The sequence below is a fragment of the Haliaeetus leucocephalus genome, unplaced genomic scaffold (genome assembly GCF_000737465.1).
Source record: "Haliaeetus leucocephalus isolate CR32 unplaced genomic scaffold, Haliaeetus_leucocephalus-4.0 Scaffold657, whole genome shotgun sequence".
NCBI classification, from domain to species: Eukaryota; Metazoa; Chordata; class Aves; order Accipitriformes; family Accipitridae; genus Haliaeetus; species Haliaeetus leucocephalus.
The window spans coordinates 1,948,311-1,966,871 of NW_010973093.1; the positions used below are offsets into that span (position 1 = coordinate 1,948,311).

The 18,561-nt window shown below is 41.8% G+C and overlaps 1 protein-coding gene across 2 annotated transcripts in view; it reads left to right on the forward strand.

The window, feature by feature from the left end:
* SEC14L1 (SEC14-like 1 (S. cerevisiae)) overlaps positions 1-15,831 on the forward strand; it is a 43,298-nt gene extending 27,467 nt beyond the window's left edge. For both annotated transcript variants that reach the window (XM_010579401.1, XM_010579402.1), the window contains exons 6-16: positions 224-458; positions 1,190-1,299; positions 2,099-2,288; positions 5,271-5,359; positions 6,316-6,386; positions 8,019-8,190; positions 8,503-8,637; positions 10,407-10,541; positions 10,988-11,239; positions 12,290-12,468; positions 13,021-15,831. In XM_010579401.1, coding sequence (XP_010577703.1) covers positions 224-458; positions 1,190-1,299; positions 2,099-2,288; positions 5,271-5,359; positions 6,316-6,386; positions 8,019-8,190; positions 8,503-8,637; positions 10,407-10,541; positions 10,988-11,239; positions 12,290-12,468; positions 13,021-13,126 — 1,674 coding nt within the window. In that variant the 3' untranslated portion in view covers positions 13,127-15,831. The remainder of the gene's footprint in view (positions 1-223; positions 459-1,189; positions 1,300-2,098; positions 2,289-5,270; positions 5,360-6,315; positions 6,387-8,018; positions 8,191-8,502; positions 8,638-10,406; positions 10,542-10,987; positions 11,240-12,289; positions 12,469-13,020) is intronic.
* The last annotated feature ends 2,730 nt before the right edge of the window (positions 15,832-18,561 follow it).

Sequence of the window (18,561 nt, forward strand, 5' to 3'; positions counted from 1 at the left end):
ATCCAAGTTACCAAAAGACAATGTAGCTGCTGCTAAGTAACACGCTGCTCTGCTCAAAAAGCTGGGCTGTTTATGCTTTAGCCTGGGGCAGCATGTGTGTGTAGGTCTGTATTTTCAAGTGGAATCTTTAGAGAGGTCTGGCCACTTACTGGGTTTTCAGCCCAACCCTTTCTGTATCTAAATGAGTGGTTTTAGTAGCCGAAATAAATTTTCCTTTTTGAAGGGGAAAGAGATAATAGAATACTACCTGAAGCAGCTGGAGGAAGAAGGAATAACTTTTGTTCCTCGTTGGACTCCTCCTGTTGCATGTAAATTGGAGAGCAGTACATCCCATGCAAGACGACCTGTTTCACCTGCTATTAATATACCAGACTCTGCCACAAAGGAGGGCTTGAACAATAAGGAGATTCTCAACACTTCAAGCAGCCCCTCAGAGCCCACAGCAGGAACGCCTGATGGTATGGTGGTCTGACTTGTTTTAGTGGGGTTCTTTGTGCTGGAGAGGCTCTCAGCACTGTGCTGCTCATGGGCAGCCAAAAATCTTCACATTGGCTCTTTGTTTGGTAACATACAATGTTAAATTACAGGCTTGTAAAGCAGTAACATGTGGGATAGCTTGGATAGCTGTTATGGGATGATCTTTTTAGTAAATGAAGATCAGATATGAGTGGAAAAATTCTTTACTGTTCATTACGTTGCAAATGAATGGCATACTTCTTGCCCTGAAATTCAGTGGTGGGTATAACTGTAGGAATAACAGGGAGGAAAGGGCTGAAGCTTCCCTGGACACAGTCTTCTGTAGTATCTTCCTTCCCCTGTTAATAAAGGAATTGGGGAGAATTCTTGCACTGGGAGATTTAGATCAAAGCTTCTCTAAGTACTTCCAGAAGCAGCAAGCCCTATGATGCTATGAGTTGACAAATCTGAATATACTGGCAAAATGCTTTTATAAACGTCTGGGTTTACTCCTTAGTTGCAGAAGGAGAATTAATCTTCTTGGTTTACCATTAAGATGACTGTGTATATTGCCTTGCTCATCTTTTCATTGATTTAAAGAAACTCTATTCAATTCTGACTGCACAGAACAGAGCAGCTGTTTCCAAGCTTGAGATATCAGCATTTAAGATCCCGTGCTACTTTGACTAGGTCAGTTCAGGACCACTCTAATCACATGTACATCTCCTTTTAGACAAGCTAGATGCGGACTACATCAAGCGGTATCTGGGTGACTTGACACCAATGCAGGAAAGCTGCCTCATTCGACTGAGACAGTGGCTCCAGGAGACGCACAAAGGCAAAGTAAGTTACTGTTGGTCTCTTGTGGCTCTATCTCCAAATGTGTGATATACAAGGTGAACCTGATGAAACATCATGCCACATCTCCTGTGGCTAATTGTTCCTGTTAAATGGCCCTCCATGATCAAAACCTAAATTAAGTCTAGACAGTGGCAATAGAAGTAGTTCATTGTGACTGTCCCTCTGACTTTGCCAGCTGAGGTGCTGAAATGATTAGCGTGACTGCCTCTCAATGTCAGTAAAACCAGCACAGGGGAATAACATCGGTTTTGTAAGTCTGCCTGGTTCTACAATACCTTATTTTCACATTTGTTTGTTTTGGCCAAACATCATATTCTCAAATCTATGTCCCTAAGTGCAGTACTGAAAGGGAAGCAATGTGGCCAGTTAAATCACTGATAGCAAGGCTGGGGGTTTTCCAGTGGCTTGCGATTTGCATGTGTCTCAGCTTCCTTTTACTTAGCAGTGAAATACAGTCTGTGTTTTGTCCCTAGATTAATTTAAATTGGACTGACTTAGTATGGCATACAAGTGTAAATAATTACATTAGAGTTCATGAAATTTTTATATCCTTTATGCGAAGGTAGCTGCAGTACCTGACAGGGCTCATGTTTTTGTTGCAAACAAAGACTGATTTGCTTGAGTAACTTCCAGCGTTACATACCATCCTCTTGGATTGGTGCAGGGCTGCACGTTTTTCAGCTTCTGTTGGTTTTTTTTTTTGTTCTTGTTTCAAACCTTGGATACAAAATTGGGTTTGTGGGGTTTTTTTTAGTTTGTTTGTTTGGTTTTTTTTTAATAGATCCCAAAGGACGAGCACATTTTAAGATTCCTGCGTGCTCGGGACTTCAACATTGATAAAGCAAGAGAGATCCTTTGCCAGTCGCTGACATGGCGTAAGCAGCACCAGGTAGACTATATTCTAGACACCTGGAACCCTCCTCAAGTACTCCAAGATTACTATGCAGGAGGCTGGCATCACCATGACAAAGGTATGCTCTATAGGGTGGATACTGAATAGCCTTTTTATGTTCTGAATTAAAGGTGATAGTAGTCCCTCTAAACTAGAGGTGGCTGGAAAGATTGTTAGAACTTCTCAGTTGTTATGTACTAAATGCATTTAAATTGATGTTGCCAGCTTCTTAGTCGGTGGAGGCAGACTCCCAGGTCCTAATCTTTCTGACTAATACTGACATATTTAATGCTCTAAAGAGCTCTGTTTTGCCAGTAGTTTAAAAAACTTACTAATTGCATTTCTGTAGTGCTCTGAGATGCTTAGAAGGGTGTTATGCAAATGCTGAGTATTCTCTTTCAGTGATTAAAAGGTGTTTGTAAATAAGTACGTCTTTCTAATCAACTTATTTCTGATGTTGTATAAGTCTGCTGATGGCATAAATGAATACTTATTTGGCATTACAATCAGCTTAATGATAAATGGGATGTTGCAAAACATCAAATAGAGCAGGTTTATTTAAGGAGGGAAGAAGATTTGGCTGAATTCCCTTTGTGTGGTGAGACATGGCCAGATCTTTAAAACACTGCCTGTGTTTAAAACTATGCCTGACACTCCCCTATCCCTCCGCTTGCTTTATCGTGCACTGATCTTGTTGCTAATACATACATAGAAATGAAACGTTTTGGGATTTGTTGCTTGAGGCAAGCTGGGCTCTTTAGATAAGGAAATGATCTCTTACTGTGAGCTATCTGTGTTCTGATTTAGTCTTTTCCCTACTAGGCACCGTTGTTTCTGCTAGCTCTTCCTGTTACAAGAAGCATATGAAACAGGACAGGATGCTGTCAGCAGTAGTGGCCAGGAGACAGGGAGGACACAGCAGAAGTTTAATCACTGTAAAGCTGAAGAGCTTGAGTGGCTCTCCCCTGCTGCTTTGGGCTTGACAAGCCTCAAACTGAGAAAATGGAAAATGAGAATATGCTTGTAAAGATTGTAGGGAAAAAGACCTGCAAATAAGTTCTCCCTTTCTGTCAGTTCCTTGTCTTTACTTTGCAAAGACTTCCTCTGTCAATAGCACATAACTGGGTCCTGCCAATGAGTAGAAAGGTGCAGAATGCATCAAAGGATTATTTAATGTTTTTCTGAGAAGTTCTTCAGTCTTGTGGTGAACTTCATGCCCCACTATCTTCCCCTCCAGTTCCTTTGATCTCTTTTGCAGCATGCCCACAAATAAAGCATGGGTTTGTCAATAATGGAAACGGAATTTCAAAGCTGAGCAATTCTCTATAATTTAAAATTTTAGTGGTAGGTTCTTTTTTTAAACTCTCTTTTCTACTATTGCTCCTTTCCTCCTACACATGCTAAATGTGCCAAACTTAAGCTAGCTGAGTTCTGTATAGCTTTTAGTGCTAAAGCAAAGGCAGCAGTGATTATGAAATGTGTTGTCTAGAATGAGCTATTAGTGCAAAAGAATAAAAGTTATTATTTTGGCTTGCAGTTAGCACAGTTTTCTATACATCTGAGTGGCTTTTATTTTGACAGGAATTCTTCGATCAAATGGGCTTTTAAATCACAAAGCTCTAATGGAATATAAAATATACAGTGATAATACAGCACTGTCAGCTGAGAGTTTCCTTCATGTGTCTCATTTGGGTGGACCAGGGTTAGTAAGCTATTAGTTTGGTTTTGGATACATGTGCGTCTGTGAGGGAGATAGACCTGCTATGAAGCTTAATAGCACTTTTTGTTTAGTGTTTCAAAAGCTAAACAGTACATTCCAAGATAAGTGTGTGCTGATGTTAAAATAAGATTTTCTTTTAGACCACCTGATAAAATACAACATACTGTGAACTTTCATGGGGGTAGTGTCTGCCAAATAAATAACTTGCCTTGACTCTGCAGTTTTGGTTGTTTGGTGGTTTTTAATAGCATATCTTGACAGTTTCTTTCCTTGTGTCCCAAAGGACTTAATGATAATTTGATACCTCTGTGCAGTTGTTGTAGGGAAGTAAAGCTAAACAGACAACAAGACTTCACAGAGATTTTTATGTAGAAAGCTATTTTTTTTTGTGTCCCAGCATATTCAATTTTACAAGTCAGTGGTTATTTAGTTTGTGTACTAGAATAAATGGAGCAAAGCTTAAAAAAATGCATCACAGCTTCATCACATCCTCACAGGAGGATGGAAGCTGTTTTGGACAACTAGCTCCTATTGTGAAGAGCCAGAAATGCAAGCTTTGATTCTCAAATTCAGCCAACACAGTTGTTAAGCTTAATGCCTTTGTATCCTGGATAGTATCAGGATGCCCCAGTATGCAACAAGATGACCGTGAAAAGGCAGCGCTTTGAATCCAGAGGGTCCGTATGAAGCTGATCTCTGGAACAGAGTCAGTTCTCACCAGGCTTAACCTGCATAAGTGAGGCTGTGTGCCAGTTCTGCATAGTATGTAATGACATAGCTGAAAGGTGTGACTTCAGCAAATACTGCAGAAAGCAAGTCTCTGGGTTAACACTTTGTTTCGTCCAGAACTCAAGGTAGCTACTTTCCAAAAATGTTGCTGTAAGCTATCCAGAGCAGTATTGTCATGTGTGATAGAAGGCTTACAGCCTTCATTGCAACTCCTTAGTTATGCTAATGGACTAAAGTTTTTCCTGTATCTTAACTGTCCTGGAAGCTAATTACAGTCCTGTGTCTTTAACTGTGTATACCAGTATCTTCTGTGTACTAGTGTACATGTTAAATTCTTTAGACCTTTCCTTGCAAATAGGGGAGCTATTTTTGCATCACGATGTCTCCATTAAACTTTTGCAGTTCATTTACAGGCAATCTTTTGGTGTAGCTGGACAGGGTAAAGTTTATATTGCCATCTGCTCCAGGTTTTCCCTTTTCCAGCTGTACAACAAAGTTTGAACTGATATGGCTTGTTTCCATTTGGATTTTTAGCACAAAACTAGCTTGCTCAAATTTTCTGTTGTTGTAAAAATAAAAGGTTATGCTGATCTATTTGTTGTCATTATTCAGATGGTCGCCCGCTGTATGTGCTGAGGCTGGGACAGATGGATACCAAAGGCTTAGTGCGAGCTCTTGGGGAAGAGGCCTTGCTTCGATACGTAAGTATTTTTGGAGCCAGCAAGTTGCTAACAATGTGATATTTTCATTTAGAAATTTCCTTCTCTGCCAGAACATTCATCACTCTGGGTATTTTGATGTACTCTTTGGCCGTCTGTTTTTGGTTTGAATACATTTGAAAGCTCCTGGTAGCTGATCTTCTGCATTCTTTCCAACTGCAAACTGATGGCGGAAAGGCGTAGTTCTTGGCAGCTCCTGCAGTTATGGGTTAGCATTTTCACAGATTCTTCTGCAGTTTGTGCAGTGCTTCAAGTCTCTGCATTTGTACAGAAGAGAAAATGCCATGTTCATATTTTGTCAAGCCTGTATTCAAGGATAAGAATAATTTATTTTTAAAGAAAAAGTACTTGCCTGTAATTTTGCCTTCTCTAAAGGCATCATTCAGACTGTGTTATTGTGGATCTGCTCAGTTTCCAGGCAGAAAGGTGGCAGAATTCCAGGTTTGCAGTAATTTTTTTTGACTCCTACTAATGACAGTCATGGCCATAGTAACCACTAGAAGAAGGGGCTGGATTTTACTTTTTCTCTTCCAGTGGCATTTCCAGCCACATACTAAATTTTGTTTCTTTGCCCTAGTTGTGTTTCAAGGTTACGTTCTTTGACTTAAAAAGGGGCTTTAATTCCTGAGTGAAGAGGAAAAGAGTGCTTAAAGGAGCAGAAGTGTCAGGAGTCTTCTTGTCTGTATCACTCCTGGGACTCAGTTTTTAGGAGGATCTTGTTTACATTTTACTGCTTTTATGGAAAGGCATGTTTATTTTTCAACAAGATCAACCAATGGGGTAAATGCAGTGATCTCTAGTTCATTCTTTGGAAAAAAAAGTTTATGCTGGTTTGAGCTTGTAGTTTTAATTAGTCTTTGGATATAAACATCTTTTTTCTTTATCCAATCTACTGAGTTTAAGACTGTCTTCTCTAAACAACATGTTTTCTTCTACAGGTTCTTTCAATAAATGAAGAAGGATTGAGGCGGTGTGAGGAGAATACCAAAGTATTTGGCAGGCCAATAAGGTAAAATACAAGTGGGTCTGCTCTTTGGGAATTACCTGGTTTCATGATGTGCGTGGGGGAACATCAGGCAATGTGATGCTGCTGAGCAAAGCTTATTAAATGGAACAAGCAGAGGGTAGGCTGTGTGTCTCGTGTACAGATAGAAGCACAGTTACAGTTCACTGAGAGCCTCCACAATTACTCCTAGAGTGAATCTGCATGGTCAAGCCTAAGGAAACACAGCACCTGCTCTAGCAGTCTCTGTGTCATGCCATAACGGTTCTACATGGTGGGTGTTATGCTTCTACTCTCTTCTATTGTTGGATGTCTGCAAAACGATGCAGCCTAACTCCCATTTCTGTTTCTGGGGGATTTTATAGACGGACATTGATACAGGCTGCCAAAAAAATCAAGCCATGATAATATCATGGATAACCTTTCCAGTAGTTTCAGGTATTATTTTCATGTTATTTGTTCATCCATAGTCCATACCAAGGCTCATTACATTCAGTTCTTGTTTGCGTTCTCCATTTGTTATACGCAGTTACTCAGCTCTTGATCCAAGGCAAGGTCATGAGGCTCCTGTGAAACCTGAAGTCTAGTTTTCCAAGTACTGGCATGACTTCATATGAAGTTCAGTCAGAAATACTTGTTATCCCATCTTTAAGTCACTGTAGGGGTCACTTAGGAAAGTGTTAACTGCAAAATGGGTTTCAGGGAGTGGAATGAATGCAGGACTGGCCCTGAAAAGAAACCAATGTTTCTTGGACTCTTTTCAATTTCTGGCTCCTTCCTTTAATCTGTAAAGGTTCAGGGATGGGTGGTATGTCTGCTTATCTTTGCCCTGTAAAAGAACTAGCTGTCCTAGCTCTCAGTGGGAGGTCAAATCCAAGAGATGGGTTTCATGTATGTAACTCTGAAATTGTGTTGCCCTACTGGATCTTCATTTGTAGAAGTAATCCTAAAGGACTAGGTATTAAACATTTAAAGTGAAACAAAGAAGTGTTTGCTGTTTCATAGAAGCCTTATGCATAATTTAATGGATGCTAGCTGGTGCAGCACAGCTGTAAATCTTGAATTCATGCCCAGGGCAAGACCTGAACTTGGAAAGTAACTAAAGCATATGCTGAAGCTCAGTATTTAGTATTAAGAACATAGCTCTTCCTATAGAAAAACTTCCCTTCCTGAGATCTGACAACAGAATTGGCTTTGACATGTAATGGCACTGTTACTGTACTGTGTTAGTAGGAAATCTGCACCATGAATGTTAAATTGCTTCATAGCAGCAGCATGGCCACTTAATTGATTTCCCAATAAAAGCAATGGTTTAACATTTGGGCTGGCTGTTGACAGGATCTTTTTTGGCTTCGTATTAACCTTCACCTGGAGTCTGAAATGTCTGTGGGAGAGGACGCATGATGTCCAAGGTGATCTTTGCACATACTGTGTAACAGTGCTTGGCACACTCTTAAGACGTTTCTGTACTAAGGAACTGAAACTCCAGTGTCAATAGGTAGCACAAAGCAAGGAGGTAAAATAGAAGAAACCAAAACATGCAGTGGAGTCCACACATTTCAGTACATTGGACGCTTTCATAACAAAGTAGAATTTTGATGCTATTGAGATTTTTATTTTTGTCTTTCTCAAATTTAGCTCTTGGACCTGTCTAGTAGATCTAGAAGGCTTGAATATGCGGCATTTATGGAGACCTGGTGTCAAAGCATTGCTAAGAATCATTGAGGTGGTCGAAGCTAATTATCCTGAGACTTTGGGTCGTCTTCTTATTCTAAGAGCACCTCGAGTATTCCCAGTTCTTTGGACACTGGTATGTTTGTAATTCTGGGTATTCCTCAGCTGTCTCTGTACACTGCTACACACTTGCAGTTTGTAAAAGCACTTTAGAGATCAGGCTTTATAAGTAGGAAATGTTACCATTTGCAAACATCTCTTTTATAGGATTCCTGAAATGCATTAAAAAACACTACCTAAGAACTTGCTTACATAGTCGGTTAATTTAGCTTCTTTGTAGTGTGAACTTTGCGTAACAGACGGTAACAATGCAATCAAACTGATTCCTTCAAAATTGACTTGAGAAAAGTGTCGGAGCCTGATCTGTTCTGTTTTTCTTTGTTTGTAGGTTAGTCCATTCATTGATGACAACACTAGAAAGAAATTCCTTATTTATGCTGGAAATGACTACCAGGGTCCTGGGGGACTGCTGGATTACATCGATAAAGAAATTATCCCTGATTTTCTTGGTGGAGAGTGCATGGTATGAATATAAACTAGTGCATATAGCAACTTATTTGTGTTTTTTTTTATTTTTCCTCTCTACTGCTCTAAACAAAGAAACTTAGAAACACAGAATGATTCCTAATGTAGTTTGGGGGCAGGGGCTATGATGTAGGATTCCAGGCTTAATGTTTTCTTCTGGATCCACTTTAAAAAGAAAAGTACAATACTTCTCTGCAATGAATATCAAATAACTTATGAAAATAGCCAAGCATGGTTAAAAGCTGTAGTCTCTTTACCTGTCAAGTTCAAGCAGACATGGTAGCATCGCACTGAGCAAGAGCTGTCACCATTAGCTAATCATAAGACGCTGTGTCACCTAAAAGAACTAACTGATACTATAAGGAGTCCAAGGAAATACGCGGCACATCTGCTAGCAGGGCTTAACAAACAGCCAGGTCTCCTAGCGCATTGACCCACAACAAACCAAAAAAATTGTTTTACTGCAGGATCCTGTAATTTCTCAGTCCCTTGTCATGTGCCTTAATAGCTGTCTCCTGCCTAGACTATGGGTGTTGATTGAATCTGTCATTTTAACATCTCGATGATACTGTAAGGTTTGTTTTCTCTGTAGTGTTTTTGACAGTGCAGGCTCACTGGTGTGACTGAGGTGTAGGAGTGCAATTCGGGCATTGGCTGGAGCCTCTGTCACACTAACACTCAGATGATTTTTTTTTTTTCCCCTGAACTCAGCTGTATTAAAATACCATCTTAGGCTTGTTTTTTAAGCCCCTGTACAGTTTCTAGGTTAATTTCTGTACAATTTTTGAAAATTCATCTAGGTCTGTTCAAATACAGTCTCAAATGATAACAAAGTACTGTTGGACACGTTGAGAGTAGAGCATGTGTTTGTCTTCAGTGGGCTGCTTTTTGCTGCAGGAGTAGCTTTCAGTGGACAGAATTTGTGCTATCTAATTTGGAGCTTGAGAAGCTGGCAAAATCTACTGCTTAAGTAAGCAGAAGCGAATGTTACCAGAAAGCAAATTGCTACAATACTTCCTGCTGGTCACAGAGAATGATAGAGTCTCTTTCTCTTCTTCTTTATTTCTGGATATTTGAACAAAAATGACTTCTCAAAGATGCTTTCAATTCTCTGTTGTAATTCAGTTATCAAACACTTCTACTACCTCATATGTTTCCATGGAAGCTATTCCTGATCAGATAGTTGTCCAACTTGATTACTAGAGACTTTTTAAAAAAGAAGATTGCTTAGGGAAGTTGTGTAATCAGTTCCAGTACTGAGCTGTCAAGACAGTTGTAACTTCAAAACTGTTACCTTCCTGACTGCAATATCCTTTCACCTGTTTGGAAACTTACTGTATCACCCCACCATCCTTCGCCCTTAAATTTAGCTACCCCAGTTCTTTCAGGTCTCTGTAGGCTATATTTTTTTAGACTGAGTCGCTATTCCCACTTTCCTCAGGATTCTTAAGTGGCTCACATCTTTCTTCAGTATAGGGCAGTATGCGTGATAACTATATTCATTTTCTGTGGTGGTGGCTGCTGTCTGTATACAAGATCTGTTCCTCTGGTGTCTAATTCTGCAAACTCACCTAAAACAGATCATTGTAAAATAAATTTATGTACGTGTGATGTACAAGCTATAAAAGTACTTTCAAACTCGGTTCATATCTCATTCTTCAGAGTACTTGCTGAATGTGGGGGTTTGTTTCTGAAGCTAGCAGGCAGAGAGCAAGACAGGGTGTGGATTTAAGAGGGGATACTTGCTAATGGCTGTTATGCTTTTAGTGTGAAGTACCAGAGGGTGGGCTGGTTCCCAAGTCCCTCTACCGGACAGCAGAAGAGTTGGAAAACGAAGACATAAAGCTTTGGACTGAAACAATCTACCAGTCTGCAAGTGTCTTCAAAGGAGCTCCACATGAGGTACAGTTGTAGTCTACCCTTCTTTTCTTTCATCTCAGCCTTCCGCTCTAGACTCTGTCTCTTGGACTGAAAATGGTTTAGAACTTGGTTACTTAGTTGCCATGGTTCCACCTTGTTCTTCTATAGTTGTGGTGCATGATGATGTTTTAGTAGCTGAAGTTTGTGACCATTCCTAGTATCATCTTATTGCCACTGTTTTTCATTCTATTCAAAGCCAAATCCTTCTAAGCAAAGACAAACAATATACTCAGAAGCTACTTGAGAGCTTCTGAAAGTCATGTGTTAAAATAGACACTCCATCATGAGATTATTTATATCTACAATGCCTTTTTAATAGTCGAAACTAAGCCCAGCAACCAAGAGCTCTGTTCTTTTTCTTCTTTTCTGGTAGGAGCTTGTCTTTACTAAGCAAATTGCTATTGTCTAATATGACTTTTCTGTCTCAGGTTCTCATTCAGATTGTGGATGCCTCATCTGTGATCACATGGGATTTTGATGTGTGCAAGGGCGACATTGTTTTTAACATCTTTCATTCCAAAAGAGCCCCACAGCCTCCTAAAAAGGACTCTCTGGGAGCTCACAGTATTACATCTCCTGGTGGGAACAACGTCCAGTTGATAGACAAAGTCTGGCAATTGGGTCGGGATTACAGTATGGTGGAGTCTCCTCTTATCTGCAAAGAAGGGGAGAGTGTGCAGGTAAGACGGCCGAATCCTCGTGTGGGAGCAGATGGAGACTAGCTCCAAAACTACATGTTCTAATTCACAATTGTTATTGATGACCAAGTGGTGATTCAGCTCCAGACTGTCTGCTTGCTTTTGGCCGATGTTTCAGCTTATGTTCCTGGCTGCATGCTGCAGGGAATGAGGATAGTATTTACATGGGATCTGCTGTGAGGGGAGGTTGCATCAGTCCAATAGTGACTGGCAAGGATTGATTGGCAAAGAATACAGGGAAGCCACCTAAAATGAAGTGCACATCCAGAAAGTAGCAAGACATGCTTTGTGCTGTAATTTTGACCATTATTTTCTGAAGCAAACACTCTATGTTTGAAGAATATCATAAGTGTCTTACCTCAGTAATGAGAGGAGTCTGGAAATTAAGACTGAGCTTCTGTGTGTTTGTCCCTCTAACAGGCATGTTAAGGAGCTCCTTAACGGCCAGGGTTCCTGAAGGGTTTTTTTATGGCATTTGCAAACTATCCTTTAATTACCAAGTTTGAAATTACATGCAGCATGTTTATAATCACACTCTGCCACTGCTGTTCCTTACGACTTGAAATAAGAGTTGAACAGCCTTTGAAAAAGGAGCTCCTTAAGTCATCTAATTGGAAGTGTTAAACTGGAAATATGGGCAGTGACCTCTTGAAACTGTACTTTCTCTCTCAGTGAGGCAGGAGCCTTGACTGTTCTTTTCACAGCCTCAAAGGACAGCTGTTAATGAATATAAATGGAAAAAATGGTTATTGTTTTAAACAAGAACTTTGTCCTTTCAGTATATTTAAATCCTAACCCCTTGACACTGTCAGAAAGCAGGAAGAACTGCTGGCATTCTATCATAACTTTTATAAGCATGCTGTGTGGGGAGAGTTGACCAGCACTGCCAGTTGGCTGAGGAGCTAAAATACTGGCATTGGGGAAAAATTGTGAGCATGTAGGCAGTTTTTCTAAGCTTGGAAAAGAAATTTCAAGCCTACAAATCTTTGTGTTAACAAAGTTAATTTTTAATTTTACTTTGGCTGCTTCCAGGGATCACATGTGACCAGGTGGCCTGGCTTCTATATTCTCCAGTGGAAATTTCATAGCATGCCTGCCTGTGCTACAACCAGCCTGCCTCGTGTGGATGATGTGTTAGCATCTCTACAGGTCTCCTCTCACAAATGTAAAGTGATGTACTATACAGAAGTAATAGGATCTGAAGATTTCAGGTACGTCTGGCCAAGGTTTGTGAAGGTCAGCTGATGTCAAACATTTCTGATACTCGGATGATCAAGCCAGTGTCAAGTTCACTTAAATACAAGTAAATTGTGAGGACTTGTGTTTTCTTAGGCCTCAAAAAACACAAACAAACAAAATCAACCAGGACTGGCACTGGGGGCAATTAATGTGTAAAAAGGGTTAATCAGTTATCTCATTGTACTCATCGCTAGTCACTTTGCTTTGAAAGTGTTGTGCGAGTTGTTGGGCTTGGCAGGTTGTCCTGTAGAAATGGGTGCAACTCAAAATGGAATTGAGTCAGTTCAGTTGCCTGCTAGTTGATGTAATTGACTGAAACCAGTTCTTGGTTTCTGAACAGCATCTGTTTTTGCAAGGTGGTGTTCGGTGTCCCCATTATCTTATGTGGTGAGGCAGAAAAGTATCTGCACAAAACTGTTACTTGTTTGCACACTGAATAAAAAGCAAGTACAATATAGATACATAGCAGAAATAAAAATCTTTGTATGTTCTGAAGCTTAAAACTACTTTGTTTTTTATCGCAGGGGATCTATGACCAGCCTTGAATCAAGCCACAGTGGATTCTCCCAGCTCAGTGCTGCCACCACCTCTTCTAGCCAGTCCCATTCCAGCTCCATGATTTCCAGGTAGTGCCACAACAGATGAAAAGCAAATGGATGAGATGGCTGGACCCTCGCCTGTGGCAGCTGACTGCAATACAGCATATTCAACTGGCAATTGTGCAAAAAAACCCCACCCCACAAAAGCCTTTTATAGATAGTAAAGTAGCTGTTTGAATTTTAAACTTAGTAGTTTTGGTCCTTGTTAGATCCAACAGCTTGTCTCTTAACTTTAACCCTTTTTCCTAACTCAGCCATAAATATTTTTGCAAGTGTGCTTGCACAAATCCTAACTCTGAACACAAGGGCTCTCACTGAAAGGAAAAATAACCAGTGCATCAGTTAAGAATATTTTTTTTTAATTGTGTAAATGTTAAAAAGCAAAAAAGAGAAAAACCCTACCAGAAATGCTCTGTAGTGCATTAGAGATCAACTGCAAGTCTCCTGTCAGGACATTCCTTGCCATCTTAAGAAATCCCCTGTGATCTTCCAGTGCTGCAAACTGTTCTCCCATTGCCACTAAGTAATGTCCGAGACAAAGAAAAGCAGTTGCTGGATATTTGACTTTGTGAGTCCACTTTTTTCAAAGCATGCCCACAGAGCTGTGGCCAGGCTGTAAACACTAATACCTTTTGTATGAGCACATTTTTGGGGAACATGAGCTCTGGGTCTTGATGGGTTGAAGCAATTCATTCTTTCCTTGGATTTGCACTTGAAGCACCGCAGAGAGAGAGGCAGAGAGCAGGCTCTCCCTCACTGTGTCACACTGGGCTGATCCAGAATTGGTCTGAGGATTTGTTCCCAGCTGTGTGCTGGAGCTTCACTTCCTTAGTATACTCCCTGTGAATTGATTTTACTGAGACTCTGTTCTTATCGGGAACTTATGCAGAGCTTAAGCTTGCTTCTTAAATCAGTCTAAAGGAGGTATGGCTTACATCCTTCCTGTGCACTTGTCAATCCCTCTTGCCTCCTATCCTTCCCTGTGCATGTCAGAGATAGAGCGCTTCAATTCTGAGCAGCAGAAGCTTTAATGTAGGCAGGGAGCACAGGGATCTTCACTCTAAGTGATACAGTGGATGTTCTAAGCAGTGCCTGCTTGACCATTTTCACTACTGCTACTGCCAGTGGTGAACTGCCATTTTCCATTTTGTGCCTATTCTACCCAGGCCCAAGCAATCCTACTTGAATCTTTTTGTTAAAGTCTGTTCAGGTATTCTTCCACCTCGAGCGCCCTCCCACACACAGCAAAAGGCACAAAAGACTGAAGTGCTGGGCAAAGGGCTGTCAGCAGACAACCACAGACCATACCTGGCAGTGGAGCAAAGATTTCAGTCTGAAATACAGCAGGATTTGCATAGTTAGACTCTGCTTGGTCTTTCCTCGCCTTGTTAGATCTAAACTATCCATCCAGGCAGAAGGAGTTACTGTGCTGGCTGCAGTCCCTACTAGAAAGCTGGGTAGGCTCTATTAAGTCTTGGGGAGGCAGCACTGTTGTGGGTAGGTGGTAGAGGAGCTTGCAGAGGGGTTGCACTTTCAAAGCTGAACTCCCTTAAGATACTGGATGCCCTGCCTGAGGAAAGCTGGTTCTGAACTCAGTATAAATCAATCTTTTTTTATGACTGCAAAGCTTCTGAGAGGCAGGCTACTAACCTCTAACTAAGAGCACCTCTTCTGCAGACCAATTCTGGCTATGGAATGTGGCAGACAGAGCTGACACAGAAGTATTTTAGTAAGAGATTTAGAGGTGCTAAGAGGCCAGTCGTCTTAAGCTGAACCAAACTGGTCTATTTTGTCTTTCTTGCACTTAGAAATTGAAGACGGAGGTCAGACTGTCACTTAGGCTGCCAAAGTGTGCTGTTGTGTGAGACAGGCCACCGCTTTGGTGTCAAGCAGCTCCCCACCCAGCGTCTGCACAGCAGACAACCACATGCTGTGGTGCTCAGGCTGCTCATATAGCTGTCTGCCTAGGAGGAACCTAGCTTGCTCGAGAGGTGGTTTGATTCTTGACATGCAGGAACCAGTATTCCCAGGCGCAGGGGAGCTAGTGCAGCAGGATGCACAGTGAGGTTAGCTTAATGACACTCATGGCTCTTTGCAAATGCCACTTGCCATGTACCAGGCTGTAAGGGTTGAAGATGGTCCCCTTTCTTTCTCTCTCTCTCTCTCAGATGGCGATTTTGCTGACAACTGTAAAGAAACTGCTTCATTCGACACTCCACATCTGTCCAGAGGTGTCTGGCTTTGTAGACCTTTTTGAGTTGCAGTCACTTTTCAAGTCTGAAGATCTGTATTTTGTTTTTCACTTGAGCTGGCTCAAAAGTGGCACTTTGGGTTTTTCCTCTGTTAATTTTAACACATCTTTTAGAGCTCAAAGCACATGACAGCACAAACAGCTGGGGAGATCAAATTCCAGAAAAACAATAGTTAATCCTCCTCTAAGCAAAGTGCTGTGGCAATATGACTTGATCACTGCAGTCTGACTAATTAATTTCCCATACCCTGGTCTTTCTTTGTGCGATATTATTGCTCTTCCTTCTCTCAGTCAATGACTCTTCTGTTGGCTTTTTTTTCCTGTTATCAGTGTCCTTCTGCACTTTCCTGTCTGTACTCATGAACTACATATCAAATTCTGTAAATGTTTTGTATACATAATACCTCATTCTTAGTAATAAAATACAGATAGTCTTTAAAAGATTTTTTTATTGTTATCAATAAATGTGAACTGTTTGGAAAAAAGGGTCAGCCGCCTCATTTAATTCACCTGATGCAAAGCTTCCAGGCTATTTTATGTGCTGAATTCAAGTCTGCCAGAGCTGCTCTGGGCAGTGCTGTTCTGGGGGATGCAGGAGGCACTTCAGCTCTCTGCCACTGTGGAGAAGTTTCAGCAAAGCACTCTGTTTTGGGGAGTAGAAACCTGAACAGGTAAGAGGGATGAGGAAATGTGAGTTTAGAAGGAAAACAGCTTCTGCTGGGCACTTCCCTCTCGCATAACAAAATCCTATCTTCCCCATAGTACGTTACACAGTTTTTTTTACTAGACTCTGAATACACAAAAGGAACAAAATACTGTGCTGAAAAAGTCTTTAGGTAGCCCTAAAAAGAAAATGGTTGCTTTTATGGATTATATGATGATGTTATACTCTTTTATCACAGTTTGAAAGGGAGCTTCAACCTCAGCAGTTCAGCTGATTGCAGCAGCATCCCTTGTGGAGTGTATTATGTGTGTTATCCAAGAGGTTTGCACTGGCAAGCTTAGCACAGCAAGGGTACAGATAAATGTCTCTCATTTGCCCCTTTGCAGGCTGAAATGTCTCTGGCCACCTGAACTAGCAAGTGCAATAACTGTTTTCTTTTTCCACCTGCTTATTTCTTCTTACCCAGTGGCCCTGCCATAGGCTTTCTGGCAGAATAAATGGCTGACTGTGTCCCTAGGCTGAGCACGTACTGTCCTGGGAAAACTTGAGTGATCTTGGTGCAGGCACAGCTATCTGAGCTGTAAAACTGTCCCTAAATCCTGGTCTTCCCAATCACGCTGAGCTCTGCAGGCCTTGCTTTGCTGTGCTGCTTGGTGAGAGCTGCTCTCTTCCCTAGTATGCAGTGTGGGCTTGGGGAGAGGGATGACTCTTTAAAGTTGAACGTTCAGCTGAACTGCTCTGTGTTTTAGTTTGGTGGGTGCAGCTGCTCTTAGGGTTGTGAGGGTTGGGTTTTTTTAATTGAAATTTAACAATAAAGGTGCAATAATTTTCTCTCATTCAAAAATAAGCATGCTGTTCTACCGAGCTGACCGTACAGGGGTTTGATACTGCCCGCTTCCAGGAGTGAGTGAGCTGTAAGGTGTGGAGGAGGAGGTGGGCTCCTCGGCTGCCCCCACTAGTGATACCTTCTTGGGTGGGAGGCTGAGACCATCACATTTGGGAAATTAAAATTTTTATTTTGTTTTATTAGTAAAAGTAGACAAAACTTTAGCTATTTTTAAAACAGGAGCCAATAAATGTCAGGCTATGTTTTTTTCTAACCCCTGGAATTGGAGCAGTGGCTGAAACATCCATTTATGGTTGGTCTTCGAGATTTTATCCAAGCTGTAAAGTTTCTAAAACAAGAATCTTTAACTATGGTCATGGAGGTCTGTCAGCAAGACCAGATGGCTGCCTGACCTACTTCAAGTTTTAACATGTGGTCAATATTTTTATGCCAGCGCATAATTATAATGGACTAGCTTACTGCTGCTCTGGACATTACTGAATACAAAAGCCCTTGAAAAGACATCATACAAGAAGGTGGCTTTGGCTGTTCAGCTGTGCTGTGTCCAAGGAGGCAGTGGGAAAGCTGCCTTTCCTGGCCAATGTGCCTTTCTTGAAATGGCAATTAAAACTGAGAGCCTCAGACCTTATTTGAGCTGAGCAGGTGATAAGGGTGTGGACAGGGGCTGCTCTGCCATGCAGCTCCCCTTGGAAAATCTGGTTGAACCATGTATTTTGGTTTTGGGTGTATTTTCTGGAGACAAAGCAAAAATCCTGGAAGAAATTTCACCTGCCCTTTTCCACCTCCCTCCCCTGCCAGCCCTCCCTGCTCCCCGCAAAACCGAGGGCTCCCTGTTCTCCAGGTGTGAGACCCTGGTGTCCTTTCTCATTTGCAAATCTAGCTTGCCAATGAGCCTGTAAATTCTCAGTTGCCCAAGGCGAAGGGTCGTGAACTGCCGTTTCAAAAATCTCCCCACGCGTGCCTCCTGGTGGAGCAGGGGCTGATCCTGGCTCGCTCTCTGGCATCACTGCCCAAACAGCAGCACACGATTTCCCCGCAGGAGCAGCCAAGACCATTTTTTCTTCTTGTCACTTCACGGGACAGGCTAATTCTGGTGCCTGGTGTAGGCAGACAAGTTAAGATGATGCTGGAAAAAAAAGACTTCTGTAATCCCTGCTAGCACACAGACAGTGCGGGATGCATGCAGAGCCCTCGCCTCTGCGTTGGTGCTGTGCTGCGGGTACCAGCTGTGTGCTGGGGCTGGCCTGGCACCCCCCTGCACCCCGGCTGCTTGGCTCTGAGCTCCTTGGGGGCTGCACAGTGCCGGCAGCTTTGGAGGAAGGTGCAAGGCTGGCACAGTGCGTAGTAGCTGGGAAAGCTGCTTCCCAGGGCACGGGCTGCTTAATGCCTCCAGGAGAAAAAAATCCTAAGCCTGAAGTGTTAGGCTTTGGTTGTCTTGAAGAAGTCATTAACATCCAGCACAATTCAGGCTCTAAAAAAAAAAAATAGAATTGCCATCTCCCTCTTTTGGGGAAGGGGAGGAGAGAACTTGCTTTATTTTGCTAACTCCTGCTGTTGTAAGGAGTTTGGATGCTGGGCAATAAAAGGTCAGGATTGTCTAGCTGCTTGTTTTTCTTTTATTTCCTCCCCTACGCCCACTGCTGAATTCACCCCACTTCATGCTGTAAGCCTTGGTCCCTCGGGTGGCACTTGGCCGCCGCAGGC